General features: G+C 47.8%; 1 protein-coding gene across 3 annotated transcripts in view; it reads right to left on the reverse strand.

Annotated features, from left to right (window-relative positions):
- Positions 1 to 7002: 7002 nt before the first annotated feature.
- The window catches only part of LOC101933665 (endothelin receptor type B-like), a 33059-nt gene continuing 21082 nt past the window's right edge, over positions 7003 to 18979 (reverse strand). Inside the window, exons 4-8 of one of the 3 annotated variants that reach the window (XM_005311311.4) lie at positions 18077 to 18281; positions 13814 to 13963; positions 11684 to 11817; positions 11045 to 11153; positions 7003 to 9036 (exon numbers count right to left, since the gene is read on the reverse strand). In XM_005311311.4, the coding sequence (XP_005311368.2) occupies positions 8887 to 9036; positions 11045 to 11153; positions 11684 to 11817; positions 13814 to 13963; positions 18077 to 18281 (748 nt within the window). In that variant the 3' untranslated portion in view covers positions 7003 to 8886. Of the gene's footprint in view, positions 9037 to 10270; positions 10528 to 11044; positions 11154 to 11683; positions 11818 to 13813; positions 13964 to 18076; positions 18282 to 18979 lie in introns of those variants that run through there. The other 2 variants (XM_065556261.1, XM_065556260.1) reach the window with 2 other exon arrangements.

The following is an 18979-nucleotide window of genomic DNA, read 5'->3' on the forward strand; positions in this document are numbered from 1 at the left end:
TTACCTGCTGGGTGACCTTGGCCAAGTCCCTTCCCCTCTCTGTGCCTCAGTTTACCCAACTGTAAAATGGGGATGATAATGCTGATGTCCTTTGGAAAGTGCTTTGAACAGAACTGGTGCCAGTACAGATCCTTCAGGGACCCCAATATTTACATTTCTCCACTGTGAAAACTGACATTCATTCCTACCCTTTGTTTCCTATCTTGTAATCACTAACTGCTCCATGGGAGGACCTTTCCTCTTACGCCATGACTGTTTTACTTTGCTTAAGAGCCTTTGGTGAGGGATCTTGTCAAAGGCTTTTTGGAAGTCTGAATACACTATATCCACTAGATCATCCTTGTCCACGTTTGTGGCCCCCCTCAAAGAAATCTAGTAAATGGGTGAGACGTGATTTCCCTTTCAAAAGCCATGCTGACTCTTCCCCAACGTAGTGTGGTCTTGAATTACAACTTGAAGGGGTGTCTCAGAGATGACCAGGCTCGAGGACAGCAAGCTGCCATTGATTGCCTCCACCAAGTTGTGGATAAGCTTCCTTTGCACCAGCAGGTGGTTTGTTTAGCAAATTTAGTGTCCATGAAATTACCAGAGGCTCCAGAATCTATCAGTGCGAGCTGTGTGCAGCTTGCTTTGGGTGTAGACAGGCCTCAAAGTCGGAGCTTGATCAGAAAGTGAGATTGGCCATTGTCTGCGGCCGTTAGGATAGGTAGCAGAGAGGGTCTGTCGTTCTGGCCAGCCACGTCCCCTCGCATGAGGCTGGACCTGCATGTTTTCCCAGACTACCCATGGGACAGGACTTCAGGGAGCACCTGATGGCAAAGTGGCCTCGTTCTCCACTGTACAGGCATAGGCCATTGAGAAAATGCTATTCCTTCTCTTGATCTGAGGTCATGTTCATGTCATGTCTACCTGCATGGGTTCAGGTCCAGTGATTGCATGGGGGCAGGGGGAGAGGGACAGGAATAGGGCAGGGCCAGGTGGGGCTGAGCACACACCTTCCTTCTTTCCTGGCATCGAACAGTCAATTGTCAATTTGGATACACAACACAAGTCAATGAAGGGGAACAATGCAGTGGTGCGGGTTGACCTGGGCTAGTTCATTTTTAATAAAAAGAACGCGTAGTCCTTGTGGCACCTTAGAGACTAACACATTTATTTGGGCATAAGCTTTCGTGGGCTAAAACCCACTTCATCAGATGCATGGAGTGGAAAATACAGTAGGGAGGTATAAATACACAGCATATGAAAAGATGAGAGTTGCCTTACCAAGTGGGGGGTCACTGCTAACGAGCCAATTCAATTAAGGTGGAAGTGGGCTATTCTCAACAATCACTTTTGTAGTGCTAATGAGGCCAATATAATTAAGGTGGCCCATTTCAAACAGTTGATAAGAAGATGTGAGTATCAGCAGGGGGAAATTAGTTTTTGTAGTGACCCATCCACTCTCAGTCTTTATTCAGGTCTAATTTAATGGTGTTCAGTTTGCAAATTAATTCCAGTTCTGCAGTTTCTTGTTGGAGTCTGTTTTTGAATTTTTGTTGTTGAAGAAATGCCACTTTTAAGTCTATTATTGAGTGTCCAGGGAGATTGTTCTCCTACTGGTTTTTGAATGTTATAATTCTTGATGTCAGATTTGGGTCCATTTATTCTTTTGCATAGAGACTGTCCGGTTTGACCAATGTACATGGCAGAGGGGCATTGCTGGCACATGATGGACTATATCACATTGGTAGATATCACATTTTTAATCTCATCCTTCAAGCCTAGCCAGAAGTAGTAAAGCTGCACTGCTTCATTCCAGGCTTTGTCAGCTACCTGGGGACAGAAGTGGGTGGCGTAGGCTGCAACAGGGGCCTTGTCTCAACTGCAGGGCAACTTCGGCAGAGCGGGCAGAGTTTGGGTCATCAAACATGAGTGAAAAGACACAAATTCATCAAAGTCATTGAAAATTGTGTCCCATCCCCCGCCCCCAAGGAGTGGCAATGCCCAATCCAGTGCTTCGCCTCTCAATAAGCTGATGACAATCCCTACTCTGGTTTGGTTCTTTGGGTAGAACATCACCAGGAACAGTAGGTGACATTGCTTGAGAAACCCTGAAACTTCCAATGGTTCCCATCAGCTCTCTGGTAATGGGAGCTTTGGGCCTAGATCTTGGGCTCTTTTCGCTGACAGCACAAGGGGGCCCGGGATTGCTGGGATCTGGGATCCTAGGAAGATGTTTTCCCATTGTAGCTGGGCCCCTTGATTCTGGAGACCTTGAACTAGCTCTGCCATCTCAGTGGTGGGGGAGCCTGGAAATGTCATTTTGCTTGTAGAGGGTACCAGCTGGCATTATGAAATCCACCTTGGCCATTGAGCCTGACCAGGGTCAGTCTGCTCAAACTGGCAGAAATTGTGATGGGGATGGTCCCTGAGAATCACTGGACCAGCTCCTGGCTTGAGGACTGGCAGGAGCCTAGCACAGGGATGACTCATCACCACATGCAACTTCATCAGGCTCTAGCTCAGGGATGACTCATCGCCTCACATTCAGGCTTGGTGACCTCTCCCAGCCCATGAGTCTATTAGTAGTAGTTGAATGTTAAGGAAGAGTGAGGAACTCATGACATTAGAATTGCCAGCAGGAGGAGCTGACAACGCTGAACTCAGGCTCTGGCCGGCTAAAAGGCTTTCCGCACAGCTTTAAACTGTATTTTTGTAATCATTTCCATCGAAGCAGGGTTTTCAGCTCCAATCTAAGGGAGAGTCAGTGTATGGACTGAGCCTGTAGCAGGCCTGCCCGCAGGTCCAGCACTTCTCTGTGCACACAGCAGTTTCTGCAGAAATTAAGTTTTCTTTTCCATAAATAAAAAAAAATAAGATTTTAGTTCTTAGAGTTCTGGAGAAAACCTCCTGCGTGTAACCTAATGTAACACTGTCTGCAGAGGAACTCCACTACATAGGTATGGTTTCACTGCAAAGAAAAACCTGCAGCACCATCTCAGAGCCTGGATCAATTGACTCAGGCTTACAGGTCTTGGGTGGAGCTAAAAATAGCAGTGTAGGCATTCCCTCTCAGGCTGAAATCCAGGTTCTGAGACCTGGTGAGGGGGTGGGGTTCTCTGAGTCTGCGCCTCACCCTAGTGAGAACGCTCACACAGCTATTTCAGGCCCTGCAGCCTGAGCCCAGCAAGCCCATTGCAGTATATACCAAGTGCAATGTGGCCTAATGTTGCCTAAAGTTTATCTGCTGCCCTCCAGCCTTTATTTTATCATAAATGAAGCCATTCTTAATCCTTTCGATGGCTGACATTTGCCAAGATGCTAGCCCAGGGGAGCGTGTTTAGAGGGGTGTGTGCAATGTCTGCAGTCGCCAAATGAACACAAGAGTCACGGGAACCAGTTGACCCTCTATTAAGTATTTAGCAGACTTCCCAGGGCTGCTGCCCAATGATAAGGGACAGCCAGAGTCTTCCCTATCAAACATGAAAATGTTTTATTAACATACAGAGAAGAAAGACAGGGCATAACATGTCATGATTTGCCATATATTGCTCTTTCCAAGACAAATTGACGGATTGGAGCCCTGTGACAAGTTAACAGTGTGTTTGCTTTCACAGACATTAGGTCAAGAAACCCACTAAACCCTGGGTTTCATGATAAGATTCTCTCCTCTCTCTCCACCGCAGCAGGCCCATCTTGTCTATTTCACTGTGATACAAGGAGCTGTCAAGCACTTGGCTTGGGAGGGTGCAAGGGATGCTGTTGATAGTTTGCTTTTCTATAGCACTTTTCATTGGCAGGCTGCAAAGCCTTTCTCTAGTAGAGGCCTGGTTTCAGAGGGGGAGTTGAGCCATAGCTGGACTGAGTTTGTGGGGCTCAGCCTGGTGAGTCTTTGACAGAGCTATGTGTAGAGGAGGGGTGTTTGCACAGGGCCAGCCTGCCTCTAGATGGTGTCATCAGTTTCTCTGCACTCGTGAGCACCAGATTTGCTAACCCGAATGAAAGGGGATTGTTAAAAATAAGCATCCTAGTTAGCAGGAAGGCAATTACCCGGGAGGGATGGGTCCGCAAACAAGAGCTGATTCACACACACTGGCTTATCTCATGATTGCTCAGCTGAGGACAACTGACAGAGAATAAACCTCCTTGTAGTTTACATGATCTGAAACCCATCTGGCTTCTGGTAGCTGACGGGTGACTTTCTCTGATATCTCAGGGTGTCAGGACATAACTGCTGCATGAGCCCTAAATTTGGCTCTGAAGCCCTCCTTGTCCTCTTTTCCCCCCCCATAATGAGAAGAGAGGAATGGCTACATACATGCTTAATTATACTATCTGCCTCTCAAAGCTGGATGCATCATGTAGATATGATCTTGTTCCATGGGTGGCTATGTCATTGTATTATCATTTTTGCTGGTAGTGAAAGCTAAACTTAAGGCTGAAGAATAGCTTCCATTGTAACTCCCTGTTTTCAGGTGCCCATAACTTTCAGAGATTTTTTTCCTTTCAGGCAAAAATTTTCTGGGGTTGGTCTTAGTCCAACGATGATATTTTAAGGCTGGGGAAATTACATTTAAATGCATCTATCATACAAAAGGGTACAAAAAAAGCATATACAGTTTCCTGTTGGCCAAATAAACTTTGAGATCTGTTGCTTTTGACAAGAGAATTACAGAGGGTGCTCCAGTGAGCTGCAAGGGACCAGCTATGCTGAAGGATACTGAGGTCCTCATTAAACAAGAACATGGCTGGAACCACCAGAATCTAGAGCTGGAATAAATTCACAGCAGCCTATTTGTTGCAATATTTATAACGTGGATCTGAGGCTGTTTTGAAAGATTTGAAACATTTATAAAACTAAACATTGATTTGCATGCAATGGTTAATGTGGAAATGAATAAAACTGCTCCTTTAGGATGAAAAGGCAAGGGATTTGTAGCTCTTCTATGTCTGGCTGATCAATACAGTGATCTGCAGTCCCCCAGGGTGCCTGTAATTGACGTCTGTCTGGTCCGAGCACTGCAAAGTGCCCTGAGCTCTCCTTCCAGTGCCAATGAGTAGCTTGTGGCTGTTGAAAGTATAGGATGTTGTGTATTTACCGCCACCACTCAATGCTTATGGCTGAGAGCTTCAAAGCAGCCCTTGGGGATTTAGAGGTACATTTCCCATTGAAATTAATGGGAGTAGTGCATCTGCCCCCCCCCCATCATATGTCAATATAGCACAAGGCAGCAAGGGGGTCCCCAAAGGTGGAATAAAATGAGTCACAGGCCCAAATTCCTTGTCAGCCTACTGAACATTAGGAGGACCTGAGGCCCCTTTCCATGGTCTGGGTTAGTGAGGAATCCCTGGGTGCTTCCTTTATGTGATGGCATGATAAGGGCCAGCTCTTTTGCATTGGTACTAGCAACATTTTTCCACAGGGAAGATACTAACAAGGGGCAAAATTACAGCTATAAACTAATGAGTGTCCTTCTTTCCCGTCTGCAAACCCCTGCTTGTGCCACTGTGGCACAGTGTTCAGCTGAGTGCTGGGGACCTGCACAATCTGTCGCTCTGCAGCTCATCCAGCAAGTGGTGCTCCAAGCATTAGGGGAATTGGACCCTCTTCCCATGCCTGTCCCTTGAAGCACAAAGCACTTTGGCCCAGATCCTGAGAGATATTTAGGCACTTAACTATCATTCAAATCAATGGTAATTAGATGCCTAAATATCTCTGAGGATTTGGGCCTCTGCCATGGTCCAAAGTCTCTCTTGAACCAAGAGAAATAGCCCTAGTTACTGTCTTGATGAAGTGAGTTAATGCCCCCTTTGCCTCTCCTTCTGCATTCTGAAATGCTGCCATTCCTAAATGAGGCATCTTCTCTGCTCCTGCCACCTGTTCCCCTGACCTGTCCACCAGAGAGACGGCCGCTGCCAGCTCTAGTTCTTGAGTGCAGCCCTCAGATCCAGGCATCGCAGGATCATGGTGAAATGAACTGCCTGAAAACCAGCAAAGGAGCCAGTGAAAGCTCAAGGACATGAAGAGCAATGGCCAGAAAGCCCTGAAGAGCAGAGGGTATCAGGACGGAAGCTAGCCAAGCTGCCTGGGGAGTGCTAGCCCCATGGGAATTGACATGCTGGTGAGGGTCTGCTGTTCTTTCTGGGTTGGTTTCAGTTTGTTTGCTGTGTTGATTTTACCATTTGGGTTGACAGCAGTTTTTCCTGCAATGTCACCTGCCTTGCCTCAAAGTCACCTGAAAATGACCACCAGACTTGTCAAACTGGCTTGCAGCCTTTCCTCTCCCACAGGAGCAAATCTCCAGGACTCCCTCCTCCAATGGATCTCTCCCCCCACAAGCAGCAGCTGCCCTCTCCAACCCCAGCTGCCCCTTTTTCTGGCCCGTTAGAAATTCTAGGCTGCTCCATATGCCAAAGTTTAGGGCAACTTAGCTGATTGACTCACTTGGTAACCCAATGGGATGGAGAGATCAATTTAATCAGTCAGCTGTCTCTGGTTTTAAGATCCTCTCAGTCTCTCTGCCACTAAGTGTTCTGATTCCAGAGTGTGGGGATGGTGACCATGTTTGGGGTTAATGCAGGGTGGTATGGGGGTGCTGATGTCAGATCACATGCTGAACAGGAACACAGAGACTGCAGTTTATATAAAGTATATACACACACGCTCACTCAGGTCACCTGAAAGCACATGGAAATACCAGGACCCTGACAGAAATCACAATGATTTAAAAATACTTGCTGTTGAGAAAGTGCCCTCCAGCCTGGAGCACTGCAGCCACCTCTGTGGTGGTGGGGGGAGAGAACACAGTAACAGCAGCACTGTGTAACTCTTAGGAGGTAAAGGCAAGAACAGCCCAATCAAGTATCATGGGCATTTAGCTGGGCAGACTGTAATTACTAGAGTGGCTCAATTTTCAAACAATTTGTTCTCATTGCGAATTGGGCTTTTTTCAAAATGGAAATGTTTGCAAAGCATGTCAGTGTGTGTGTCTCTGTGTGTGTAAAGCAAAATACCAAAAGTGAAATAAAACTAGGATTTTTATTTTCATTTTTTTCCCTACTCTCCCCACCCCTTTTTTTGTGTGTGTGGCAGAATGGAAAAGGGGACAAAGGGGCAAAAAAAAGAAAAGGAAAGAAAGGAGAAAACCTGACCCCTTCCCTCATGAAAATTCCCCATAAAAATTTTCATGACATCATTGGAATAAATGCCAGATTGTTCCTTTGTGGAAGCTCTAGGGGGAAAGCCTGTTTGAACTGGTCGACTATGTCAGTGAAGGCTCTTCACCATATTCTGAGCAGCTCTCGTAAGCCCTATGCTGGAATCTGGCCCCAGTGCATGAGGGCTCCCAGCTCTGATGCTAGCACGGAGCGCGATGGGCCTATAGACCACCACGAGTGGGCAGAATTGTGGGTTTACGGCTAGTCTGCCAAACGACAGTGCCAGCAGCACCATGCTGGAGCATTGTTTCAGTATTGCAAGAGAGGGACCAGTACGTCCTAAGGAGTCTCCAGCACCACTTCTTGCAACACCTGGGGTTTCCTTAGAGGTCTCTGAACTGTGTCCCTGAGCTTAGTGAATCACACGAATGGACTACCAAGAGATGTGGTGGCTTTGCTATCTCTTGAAGCCTTCAGATCAAGACTAGTCTTTCAGGTAGACAGGCTTAAGCCAAGCACAAATCAATGGGGTCAAGCCAGGAGGAACTGGATGACATTTTCTGGCCTGTGATATATAGGAGATTAGACAGATGATCTAGCAGGCCTCTCTGGCCTTAGACTCTATGAATTTATGCGGTACAGTGTTCCTGTAGCTAGGTACGCAGAGCCAGCATTGCTCAGACCCAGTAGTGATCAAGGGTTCCCTTTCACTTCTAATTCATCTCCTAACTTAGGTGACATGTGCAGTGAGCTTGATGGCATCTGTTCATAGCACAACCCCAGCAGAGCTGATCTTTCCTGTTCAGAAGAGGACCAGGACCGGAGCAACATGGGGTGCTGCAGATAGCAATTAAGGACAAGTTGGCAGAGTTGAGTGGTGGATGACAGCCAACAGTGCCTGGTTTTAGCCCATGTTGACTCTAGCCAAGGCCATTCCTGTGCTTGCCTTTACAAACACCAACATGACCAGACAGCTCTCACTGTGAAGGAGCTGCTGGAAAGGAGAAGGGAGAAGCTACAGCAGCCCATTTCTTTGTATGCTACAATTTCAAAAAAAGGAACATTTTCTTAACCCCATTTCTACTAAGAATATAACATCCCCTAAGCAGCTCTATTCTATATACACCACTGTGTTGTTACACTATAGACATGCAGGGTGAAATTCACCCCTGGGCAGAGGGCAGCGCAATTCCTAGGCACCCTCTGGGCTTAAACAGGGCTTAAATGGAGCCTCGGACTTCTGCTGGCTGGCTGTCCAGGGTGAATTTCACCCCCAGTGATTGTGTCCCAGCAGCAAAGAGGGGAAGGCTATGGGCCTGTGATGCAGCTGCTTTGGTTTCACCTTAGCTTCTTAATGTATCAGCTTGTAGGATCAGAATTGACCTCCACCAGTGATGTCCTCTGTCAGTTTAATCGTGACATCACTCACAGCACCATCCCCCCTCCCCCTCCAATCAGGTGGTCTGGAGACAGATAGCACTGGGTTACTCAGCTTCTCCAGCAGGCTTTAAAACCCAAAAGGTCCTTTGAGGAAAACAAAAAAGATGATTATAAAGGAACAGATGAGAAGTGAGGTTCCAAGGCCCCCGGCAGTGACTAGTTCAATGGTAAGTGAAGCGCTGCTGCTTTTTCCAATGGATCTGTGAAAGGAAAGCAAGTGACTCAGAGCCAGCCAGGAAATGACTGAGTGGGATGGATGGCTCCTTTCAGCTCTTGCGGTGAGCTCTCCAATTGATTTATGGTTCTTTAGGCAGAGCTGTACTTATTACTCAGGTGGGAGCTGCTTCGGTCCAGCCCCAATTCCTGCCCGTTGGCTTTCCACTTCCCAACAGACCCCTTATCATCCGTTGGTGCGCTGCTCAAGGCTGGTCTCTGGCACCAGCAGCACAGACAGGACTGGAAAGAGATACACAGAAAGAGGTTAGGAGCTGGGACTATGGTGAAATATCCCCTATTACTGTGGAAAGGAAGGGTGGTCTTGTGGGTAAGTGACTGGCAGGGTCTTGGCCTGGGAGAATATATACATATATTATCTGGAAATAAATTATCTGGAAACAGACTTCAATTTATCATACTTTGAAATTGTTTGGTGACCCTGTGGTCTTAGGGGCCATGCCCTTAAGGGCTGAGCTTCACAGACAGAGTCTGATCGGGGTATTGTGATGCTCTTGTTGTTATGTACAGCCATTTTGAACAAAGTACAGCATAAAGCAGAGCTCTTGCAGGCACCGTAAGCACTGAAGACCACAGCACCCTTTGTGTGAAGGGATCTCAGCCCATGCATTGTCTGGGAGCCATTTGCTTTGACTGCTGGGCCAGGGGAAGACCAAGTTTAAACTTTACTCCTGGGGGGAATTCTGCATCACTGCACATGCACAGAATTCATGTCCCCCGCAGATTTCTTTGTTTCCCTGCAGAAAAATGACTTCTGATGGGGAAGCAAAGGGAAGCCCACAAGAGCGGTCATGCGTCCCTCCCCTGCAGTGCAGCCAGGTTGGTTTGGCCGTCCAGAGCAGCTGGTAGAGAAATCACCGCTGGGTTGAGGTGGGGTGAGGGGCTGTGCAGATGTGCATGAGAGAGAGATACTCTGTCCCTCTTGCTCGCTATTGCGGCATGTCCGGTATGGAGAGGCAGGGCTTTGGGGTGTTTCTGAGGAGGTAGGCATGGGGCAGAGCAGAATGTAGCAGCCTGCCTGCTTAGTGAATTGTTCCCATTGTTTTTGTGAATTCCCCCAGAAATATAAAACAGGTGTAAAAGTTTTAAGGCTCCTTTATATTGCCAGAGTGGTGTAAAGGACAGTATGGCCTTACAAATGCTTATGGTGCTTTAGTGGTTAGAATTGGTCTAAATTTTTGCTCTGAAAAAAATTCCTATCCAAATGTGCTCCATTACCTGTTTGGTGCGGACCTTTTTGGAGATGGTCAATAGCCAATATAAATTGTGAGTTTGATTCCCCAGCTCTCCCTTGCTCTTCAGTTGCCTACAATGCAACACTGAGCATATGGCTGCATAGATTTGTTGACTAATAGCTAGAAATAAAGAGTCAAACCTAGGTACATTACTATTAGACTAGGAAGTTTGGGGATTTCCTCTAATGCACCCTCCACTCCCATTCTCCATCCATTGTATTGTAGTTTTAAAAAAATTACCAAAATAATTGAAACTGGCATGATTATATTGCATTACTTTGACAAATAAAATTTGCAGACTTAAAATATTGTGCGCAGAATTCCCCCAGAAGTAAAACTTGACTGTTTCCCCATGTGCTTCAGGTCACATTTCAATGCTTCCTGCAAGTGCATGGTGTGCTGCTGCTGCTCGTGTTGCAGGGAGCATCAGTTGTTGCTGGCTCCAGATCGAACCCCTCTCCTCCACTTCACAGCCCTGCTGAGAGCAGCATATGATGGGAGTGAGACCATCAGTAACCAAAATGGAGACCCTTTGAGCCATCATAAAAATAGGTCACTGGGGAGGTGCTAGGGAGAATTCGTTTGGTTTTGGTCCCTCCTCAAATGGGAATTCATCCTCTAAGGACTACTACACAGTGCACATGAGTGGGAGTCAGAAGACCTAGATTCTATTCCTGACTCTGCCAGTTGGTGCCATTGGCCAAGTCACTTCCCCGTTCTGTGCCTCAGTTTCTCTTTCTCTGTTTCTTTTTTTCAACTGTAAACTCTGCAGGGCAGGTCCTGTCTCTCACTATGTGTATGTACCATGCCCAGCAAAATGGGGTCCCAGTCTTGCCTGGGACCTCTAGGTTCTTCTGTAATACAATGATAAACACCCCACCAAGCTCAACCCACACCCTGCTTCATGCTCCTGCTAGCTGATAGATCTTCAGGAGCCTCCACAGCAGGCACATGGCACATGCAGCAAGTCTGAGCAAGCTGCGTTTGTCTCTCACCTGAAAGCAGTTCTTGAATTTCCGGCTGACGAAGTAGAGAGCTATGGGATTGATGCAGGAATTCAGGGAGGCCATGTTGATACCAAAGTAGTCCATCACCAGGAGGAAACTGGGGGTGGAGAGGAGAGAGAATGATGGTGTACTTGGAGTGGTCTGTCTAGCCCACTGTCCTGCTTCTGTAAAGAAGCAGTGACTAGAACTTCAAAGGAAAGCAAAACAATCCCCTACCACACCTAGCCAATTGTGCAATGCTCTGACATGAGGGAAATATTTGTTTCCTGACCCCTGCAGTGACCAGCTCATGCGTGGAAGCATAACATCTGATTAACTCGATCATCCTACTTTCCGTAAGCTCAAAACATGTGCACTGCTCTTTGATAACAGCAGGCCCCTGCCCACCTACCATAGCCATACTGGGACCTCACTGGAATATCTGCACCCCACACCTTTCTGTGGCTATTAAAAGGATACCTCACCTTGAAATTGAGCAAATAAAAACAAAACAAACCAGTGACTGAAGTTCCAGAGACAATTACACAGTCAGCAGCAGCCTGGATTCAGAGTCCAGTATTAATATCGCTGTGATCACAAGACTGAAGCACAGTACAGAAGTGGGGGTCTTTTTCTCATTGTCCTCACCTCAGCAATTCACATCTGTTGGGGTCGGTCTGGTCATAGATGGTCTTCTTCAGGATCCTACTCAGGTGGAGAGGCAGCCAGCAGAGAGCGAAGATCACCACCAGGCAGAACACTGTCTTGGCAACCTCCCGGCGCTAAAACGCACAAGTGAAGAAGTGTGGGTGAGTGCACACTCAATGTGAGCCTGACCGAGGAGGGGAGCAGAGCACCACTAGCACAACTCTTGTAGAGGACCTTTAAATCCGTAGGCACATCCAGCAGCATTTAGTGCTCACTCAGAATGATCATTGCACAGCACTGATAAGGGCTGGAGACCCCCTTAAATCCTTACATGCCTCCAGCAGCACTGAAATTTACATGACTGCATTATCAGAGGGGCTGTGAGGGGTCAGGTGGCACAGTACAAGCAGTACAGTACTGGTGGGGACTAGGGACATTATGTTCAGCCAGAGTCGGCAATGTTTGCATTAGTGAACACTCAAAGGACCTGACCCAAGCATGCTGAATTCAGTGGAAAGACTCCCATTGACTTCAGTGGGCTTTGGATCAGGCCTGCAGTGAGCTTGAACCAGCAGGGGAGGTGAGGCCTACAAGAGCCTTCACTGCTGAGGCATGAGGTCTCCCTTACTCACCTACGCATAGCCAAAGACAGAGGAGTTTACATCAGAAGCAAGCCAGGAGGCTAAGCACCAGCCTCTCCTAGTGCAGTAAGACTGCTGTGCTGCCTCATTGGGCAGCTATTAGAAGATGTGAACACACAGCGAGGCTACCAGAGCCAGCCCTTCTGCCCACAAACGTAGTGACATCTCCACTGGCAATGTGCAGCTGCTGCGGTAATACAGGCAGACCTCAACTTTACCATGTTCGACTTACGATGAACAGCACTTACGACGTTTCTGAATTGACCCCGATTTGACTTGTGGCAATTGGTTTCGATTTTACGACGCTTGGTCCCGCAATGAAGTGTATTGCAGTTCGTTACATTTCAACTTATGACACAATTTTCAGGAACCAATTGTGTCGTAAGTCCGAGGACTGCCTGTACAACATTTCTTTAAACAGGCAAACAGGACTATTTATAACCCAGGTATAATAAATACACAGGGAGGCCTTGGCTTCCCCAAAACAGTCAGATTGGGCCAGACTGGGCTGGAGACCTAACCTAACACCGCATGATTGCTCTTGTACTGGTATTTGTAGCTATTGGCTGGGTGGCCCTGGAATGTAACAGAGAACAGGGGAGCAACTCTGGCATAAGGACGTGGAGATCAAGACATCTTAGACCAAAGGACTAAGGCCCAGCTCCTCAATGAGCGTTAGGTGCATTAAACCCTATGTGAAGCTCTGGGCTCGCTGCCTCTTCTGTCCAATGGAGATAATAATCCACCCTTTCTGCTCCCCTTGCCTGGTTTGTTTATTTAGACTGTAAACTTTTCAGGGCAGGGACTGGCACTTGGGGGGTATGTGCCACGCCTAGCACAAAGGGACCCTGATTGCCATTGGCCTTTACCCACTACTTGAATATAATTAAGCATAATGCATTAAAAGTCAAACTGTTTTTCAGCCTTAATGCTAGTGCTTGGAGTTGTACCAGATGCTCTGGCAACACTCACCACTGGGCAGAAGAGGGGCATTTCCCCCAGCTCAGACTGGCAGGGACCCTGAAGGGAGGAGTTCATCTTCCTTTGCAACATGGGGCATGGTTTGCCTGCTGGGATCATCTGGGCATGTCTCACCTAGTCAATGCCCTGCCATCACATGGGGTCTTGGGCACTGATGGCACGTTGGTCCCTCCTGTTCCCTGCCCATGGTGCACAACAGTTTAGTCACCTGAGGAAATTCTTTAGTCTAACTAAAGTCTATGGGCTTAGCATAGGGATATCTGGATGCAATGTGGTGGCCTGTCATACACAGGAGGCCAGACTAGATGAGCTGATGAACTTTCTGGCCTTAAACTCTATGAAACAGAGATGAGCTGTACAGAGCTAGAGGCCCCAGGCCTCCACTGGTGTCAATTTTCATAACTCCACTGACTTGTCCTTCTCCATGGACTTCACACCCACTGTGGACTAGGGCCAATATATGGTCTCTTGTGCTGCAGCTCTATCCTCTCTCTGTGGGGTGCCTCACCCGCTTCATGTGGTCATTGAAGGCAATTCTCATGCCGTTCCTCTTGCTCAGCATCTCGCAGGACATGAGGGTATAGAAGACACCGGTGCATGCCAGAGGCAGGCAGAAATAGAAGCCAAAAAGCCACCAGTCCTTCACATCCCTGTAGAACTACACACAAAACAGAAAGGACATGAATAGGAAACAGAAATAACCTGCCAGGGGGAGAACCAGGCTCCATCTAACCCAGTGTCCTGGCTTTTACAAGGTCCCCTGGCAGATGCTTCAGGGGAAGGTGCAAGAATCCTTGCATTAGGCAGATGTCAGATTATGTTTACATTAGGTCTCCTAATCCAAAATAGTTAGAGAATGGCTTATATCTGTTTAATATGCCTTCCAATAGCACCTCTTTCTTATTCCTGCAGATCATATACAGCACCCAGAGTCAGGAAGCAATCACAACTCAAAATATCATGCAGAGCTCTATCCTGTCCTGGAAGGAGATACATTTTGATGCTTCATTGGGGATTTTTTCTATCCCCAGATACTATGATATCAGCTCTGTAAAGCCGTAGTAAAAAGTAAATGGAGGGTCAGCTCAGTTCTACACTTAGAATCATAGAATATCAGGGTTGGAAGGGACCTCAAGAGGTCATCTAGTCCAACCCCCTGCTCAAAGCAGGACCAATTCCCAACTAAATCATCCCAGCCAGGGCTTTGTCAAGCCGGGCCTTAAAAACCTCCAAGGAAGGAGACTCCACCACCTCCCTAGGTAACGCATTCCAGTGTTTCACCACCCTCCTAGTGAAATAGTTTTTCCTAATATCCAACCTGGACCTCCCCCACTGCAACTTGAGACCATTGCTCCTTGTTCTGTCATCTGCCACCACTGGGAACAGCCGAGCTCCATCCTCTTTGGAACCCCCCCTTCAGGTAGTTGAAGGCTGCTATCAAATCCCACCTCATTCTTCTCTTCTGGAGACTAAATCCCAGTTCCCTCAGCCTCTCCTCATAAGTCATGTGCTCCAGACCCCTAATCATTTTTGTTGCCCTCAGTTGGACTCTTTCCAATTTCTCCACATCCTTCTTGTAGTGTGGGGCCCAAAACTGGACACAGTATTCCAGATGAGGCCTCACCAATGTCGAATAAAGGGGAACGATCACATTCCTTGATCTGCTGGCAATGCCCCTACTTATACAGCCCAAAATGCCGTTAGCTTTCTTGGCAACAAGAGCACACTGTTGACTCATATCCAGCTTCTCGTCCACTGTGACCCCTAGGTCCTTTTCTGCAGATCTGCTACCTAGCCATTCGGTCCCTAGTCTGTAGCAGTGCATGGGATTCTTCCGTCCTAGGTGCAGGACTCTGCACTTGTCCTTGTTGAACCTCATCAGGTTTTTTTTGGCCCAATCCTCTAATTTGTCTAGGTCCCTCTGTATCCGATCCCTACCCTCTAGTGTATCTACCACGCCTCCTAGTTTAGTGTCATCTGCAAACTTGCTGAGAGTGCAGTCCACACCATCCTCCAGATCATTAATAAAGGTATTAAACAAAACCGGCCCCAGGACCGACCCTTGGGGCACTCCGCTTGAAACCGGCTGCCAACTAGACATGGAGCCATTGATCACTACCCGTTGAGCCCGACGAGCTAGCCAGCTTTCTATCCACCTTACAGTCCATTCATCCAGCCCATACTTCTTTAACTTGGTGGCAAGAATACTGTGGGAGACAGTATCAAAAGCTTTGCTAAAGTCAAGGAATAACACATCTACTGCTTTCCCCTCATCCACAGAGCCAGTTATCTCATCATAGAAGGCAATTAGGTTAGTCAGGCACGACTTCCCCTTGGTGAATCCATGCTGACTGTTCCTGATCACTTTCCTCTCCTCTAAACGTTTCATAATTGATTCCTTGAGGACCTGCTCCATGATTTTTCTGGGGACTGAGGTGAGGCTGACTGGCCTGTAGTTCCCTGGATCCTCCTCCTTCCCTTTTTTAAAGATGGGCACTACATTAGCCTTTTTCCAGTCATCTGGGACCTCCCCCGATCGCCATGAGTTTTCAAAAATAATGGCTAATGGCTCTGCAATCTCACCCGCCAACTCCTTTAGCACCCTCGGATGCAGCGCATCCGGCCCCATGGACTTGTGCACGTCCAGTTTTTCTAAATAGTCCCGAACCACTTCTTTCTCCACAGAGGGTTGGTCACCTTCTCCCCATGCTGTACTGCCCAGTGCAGCAATCTGGGAGCTGACCTTGTTCGTGAAGACAGAGGCAATAAAATCATTGAGTACATTAGCTTTTTCCACATCCTCGGTCACTAGGTTGCCTCCCTCATTCAGTAAGGGGCCCACACTTTCCTTGATTTTCTTCTTGTTGCTAACATACCTGAAGAAACCCTTCTTGTTACTCTTAACATCTCTTGCTAGATTCTTACTTCTTGTCTCTGCAGGTAAACATCCATAACGTCAGTCATGATAAAGCAGTGCAAAAGTTTTTGGTGCACTGACCATTCTGAAATGGCCAAAACAATGCATTTTGGGGGGAACAAAATGTTTCTATATGATTTTGAGGTTTTCTTATCATTTAATTTTTTAAAAATAAAATTGAAGGACATTTTGAAATGAAGTAATTATGAAGAGAAAATCAAAACATTTTGAAAATAACCAAACAAAATGTTTTGATTAGGGTTTTATTTGAAGGTTTGTCTGTGGGTTTTTTGACAGAAACAATTTGGTGAAATCCGCACAAATTTGCAAAATGTTTCAGTGTCACTGAATTTTGCCCAGCTTTGAGTCCTGGTGAGGGTCACAGGCCCTATACTGAATGCATGGGGCATAGTCCAGTCCAGTTCCCTTCTCTTTTAGTTTGCCTTAAGATATTTACACTCGTCTGCGCTCTCCACTCATCTGGTTTCATCCAAAAGCAAAAGGATCCCCAAATCATTAGGGATGTTGCTCTTATAGCATTTCAAACGCAGGAGAAATCACTGTTTCACTGGCTGATGGGATGAATTGCACTCTCAGCAAGTTCACGGATGACACTAAGCTGGGGGCAGAGGTAGATACGCTGGAGGGTAGGGATAGGGTCCAGAGTGACCTAGAAAAATTGGAGGATTGGGCCAAAATAAATCTGATGCGGTTCAACAAGGACAAGTGCAGAGTCCTGCACTTCAGAAGGAAGAATCCCATGCACTGCTACGGGCTGGGGACCGACTGGCTAAGCAGCAGTTCTGCAGAAAAGGACCTGGGGATTACAGTGGACGAGAAGCTGGATATGAGTCATCAGTGTGCCCTTGTTGCCAAGAAGGCTAATGGCATATTGGGCTGTATTAGTAGGAGCATTGCCAGCAGATCGAGGGAAGTGATTATTCCCCTCTATTCGGCACGGGTGAGGCCACACCTGGAGTATTGCGTCCAGTTTTGGCCCCCCCACTACAGAAGGGATGTGGACAAATTGGAGAGAGTCCAGCAGAGGGCAATGAAAATGATTAGGGGGCTGGGGCACATGACTTAATGAGGAGAGGCTGAGGGAACTGCGGTTATTTAGTCTGCAGAAGAGAAGAGTGAGGGGGGATTTGATAGCAGCCTTCAACTACTTGAAGGGGGGTTCCAAAGAGGATGGAGCACGGCTGTTCTCAGTTGTGGCAGATGACAGAACAAGAAGCAATGGTCTCAAGTTGCAGTGGGGGAGATCTAGGTTGGATATTAGGAAACACTATTTCACTAGGAGGGTGGTGAAGCACTGGAATGGGTTACCTAGGGAGGTGGTGGAATCTCCATCCTAAGGCCCAGCTTGACAAAGCCCTGGCTGGAATGATTTAGTTGGTGTTGGTCCTGCTTTGAGCAGGGGGTTGGACTAGATGACCTCCTGAGGTCTCTTCCAACCCTGATATTCTATGATTCTATGAGTACAAGGAACCTCAAAAGACAACCTGATTTCTACATAGGCTTCCAGACTGGAAGTCTGGGGTTAGAGAAGGATCTGAATCCAACCCTTGATCTGAGCACCATCAGACTTCAGAAAAATGTGGTTCTAGATCGAGATCCCACCTGGCTTCTGGCTCCACAATGGGCTGAACCAAAGCTCCATATCCAACCTCCACCCTGCAATTTGCAGCTTGGATACACATGTGAGCCCACTCCCTTTGGAGCTTTGCCCAGTACTGTTATCGCCTCACTGGCGCTGAGGGGCTGTGCACCATCCATTCCCATCTGCATGCTGGGAGTGAGCACCAGAAGGGGAGTGCCTCCTCCTTACTAAAATAGGGGTGGAGTACGCACCAGGGTGAATCTGGAGTTCTGTTCGGAGGACAGCATGCAGACCCAGAGCATCTGCTCACGATAGTTCAGCTCCACCATGTCGAAGGCAATGGCTTCAGGGACAGCCAGGATGATAGCCACAGCCCAGATCAGCATCACCTCGACTGCCTTCCACATGGGGATCCCTATGCCCTGGATCCGGCTCCAGGAGGCCACCGCCCTGTACCTGCCGGACACAACAGGATGTTACTGCCTTCATTTCACACACTGCAACTCACTGTGACAGGGTGGAGCCCCATCCCCTGCTGGAAAGAGCTAAGGCAAGCCTTGGTCTCAGGAAGCCATCCCCTCTGGACTGGTGCTGGGTTTGGTCTGAAAGAGGGGGAAATCCAGTTGGGGCCTGGAAAGAAAGCAGACAGACAGCTCCTTCCAGATGTTCAGCTGGGGCCTGGCTGGCAAGAATGGGTTGCTGGCAGGAAGGACTGAGCCAAGAAGACAGTGGCTGAATCTGAACTATGTGTCTGAGAGGTGCAGAGTCACTGTGCATGCCTGGTCATTACTTACAGGAGCAGGGCCTGGAGGTGCAGCCTGGCTGGTGAAAGAGTTTGTTGTCTTGTACCTTTTGAGCTTTATTTTGCAGCAGGTGCTTTGGGCTCAGTTGCCTGGAGGGCAAGGCTGCTATTACAGCTGGGTAGGTCACAGGGCACTGGGGGGAAGCTGAGGCAGAACACACACAGGACCATAGTGTGCTGTAAGGTGGCAAGTGCAGGCCATGCGCTGTCATGCTCACACACGGAAGGGTCCAGGGAGCAAAGTTGCAAGAAAAGCAACTGGCTGGAGGGCTGAGAAGCCCCAACCCTGCCTTAGAGCATCTTCCATCTCCCCTGCATATCAGTTACCCCACTGGATTAGTGGGCGTCAGAA

The sequence above is a fragment of the Chrysemys picta genome, chromosome 9 (assembly GCF_011386835.1).
Source record: "Chrysemys picta bellii isolate R12L10 chromosome 9, ASM1138683v2, whole genome shotgun sequence".
Lineage (NCBI taxonomy): Eukaryota > Metazoa > Chordata > Testudines > Emydidae > Chrysemys > Chrysemys picta.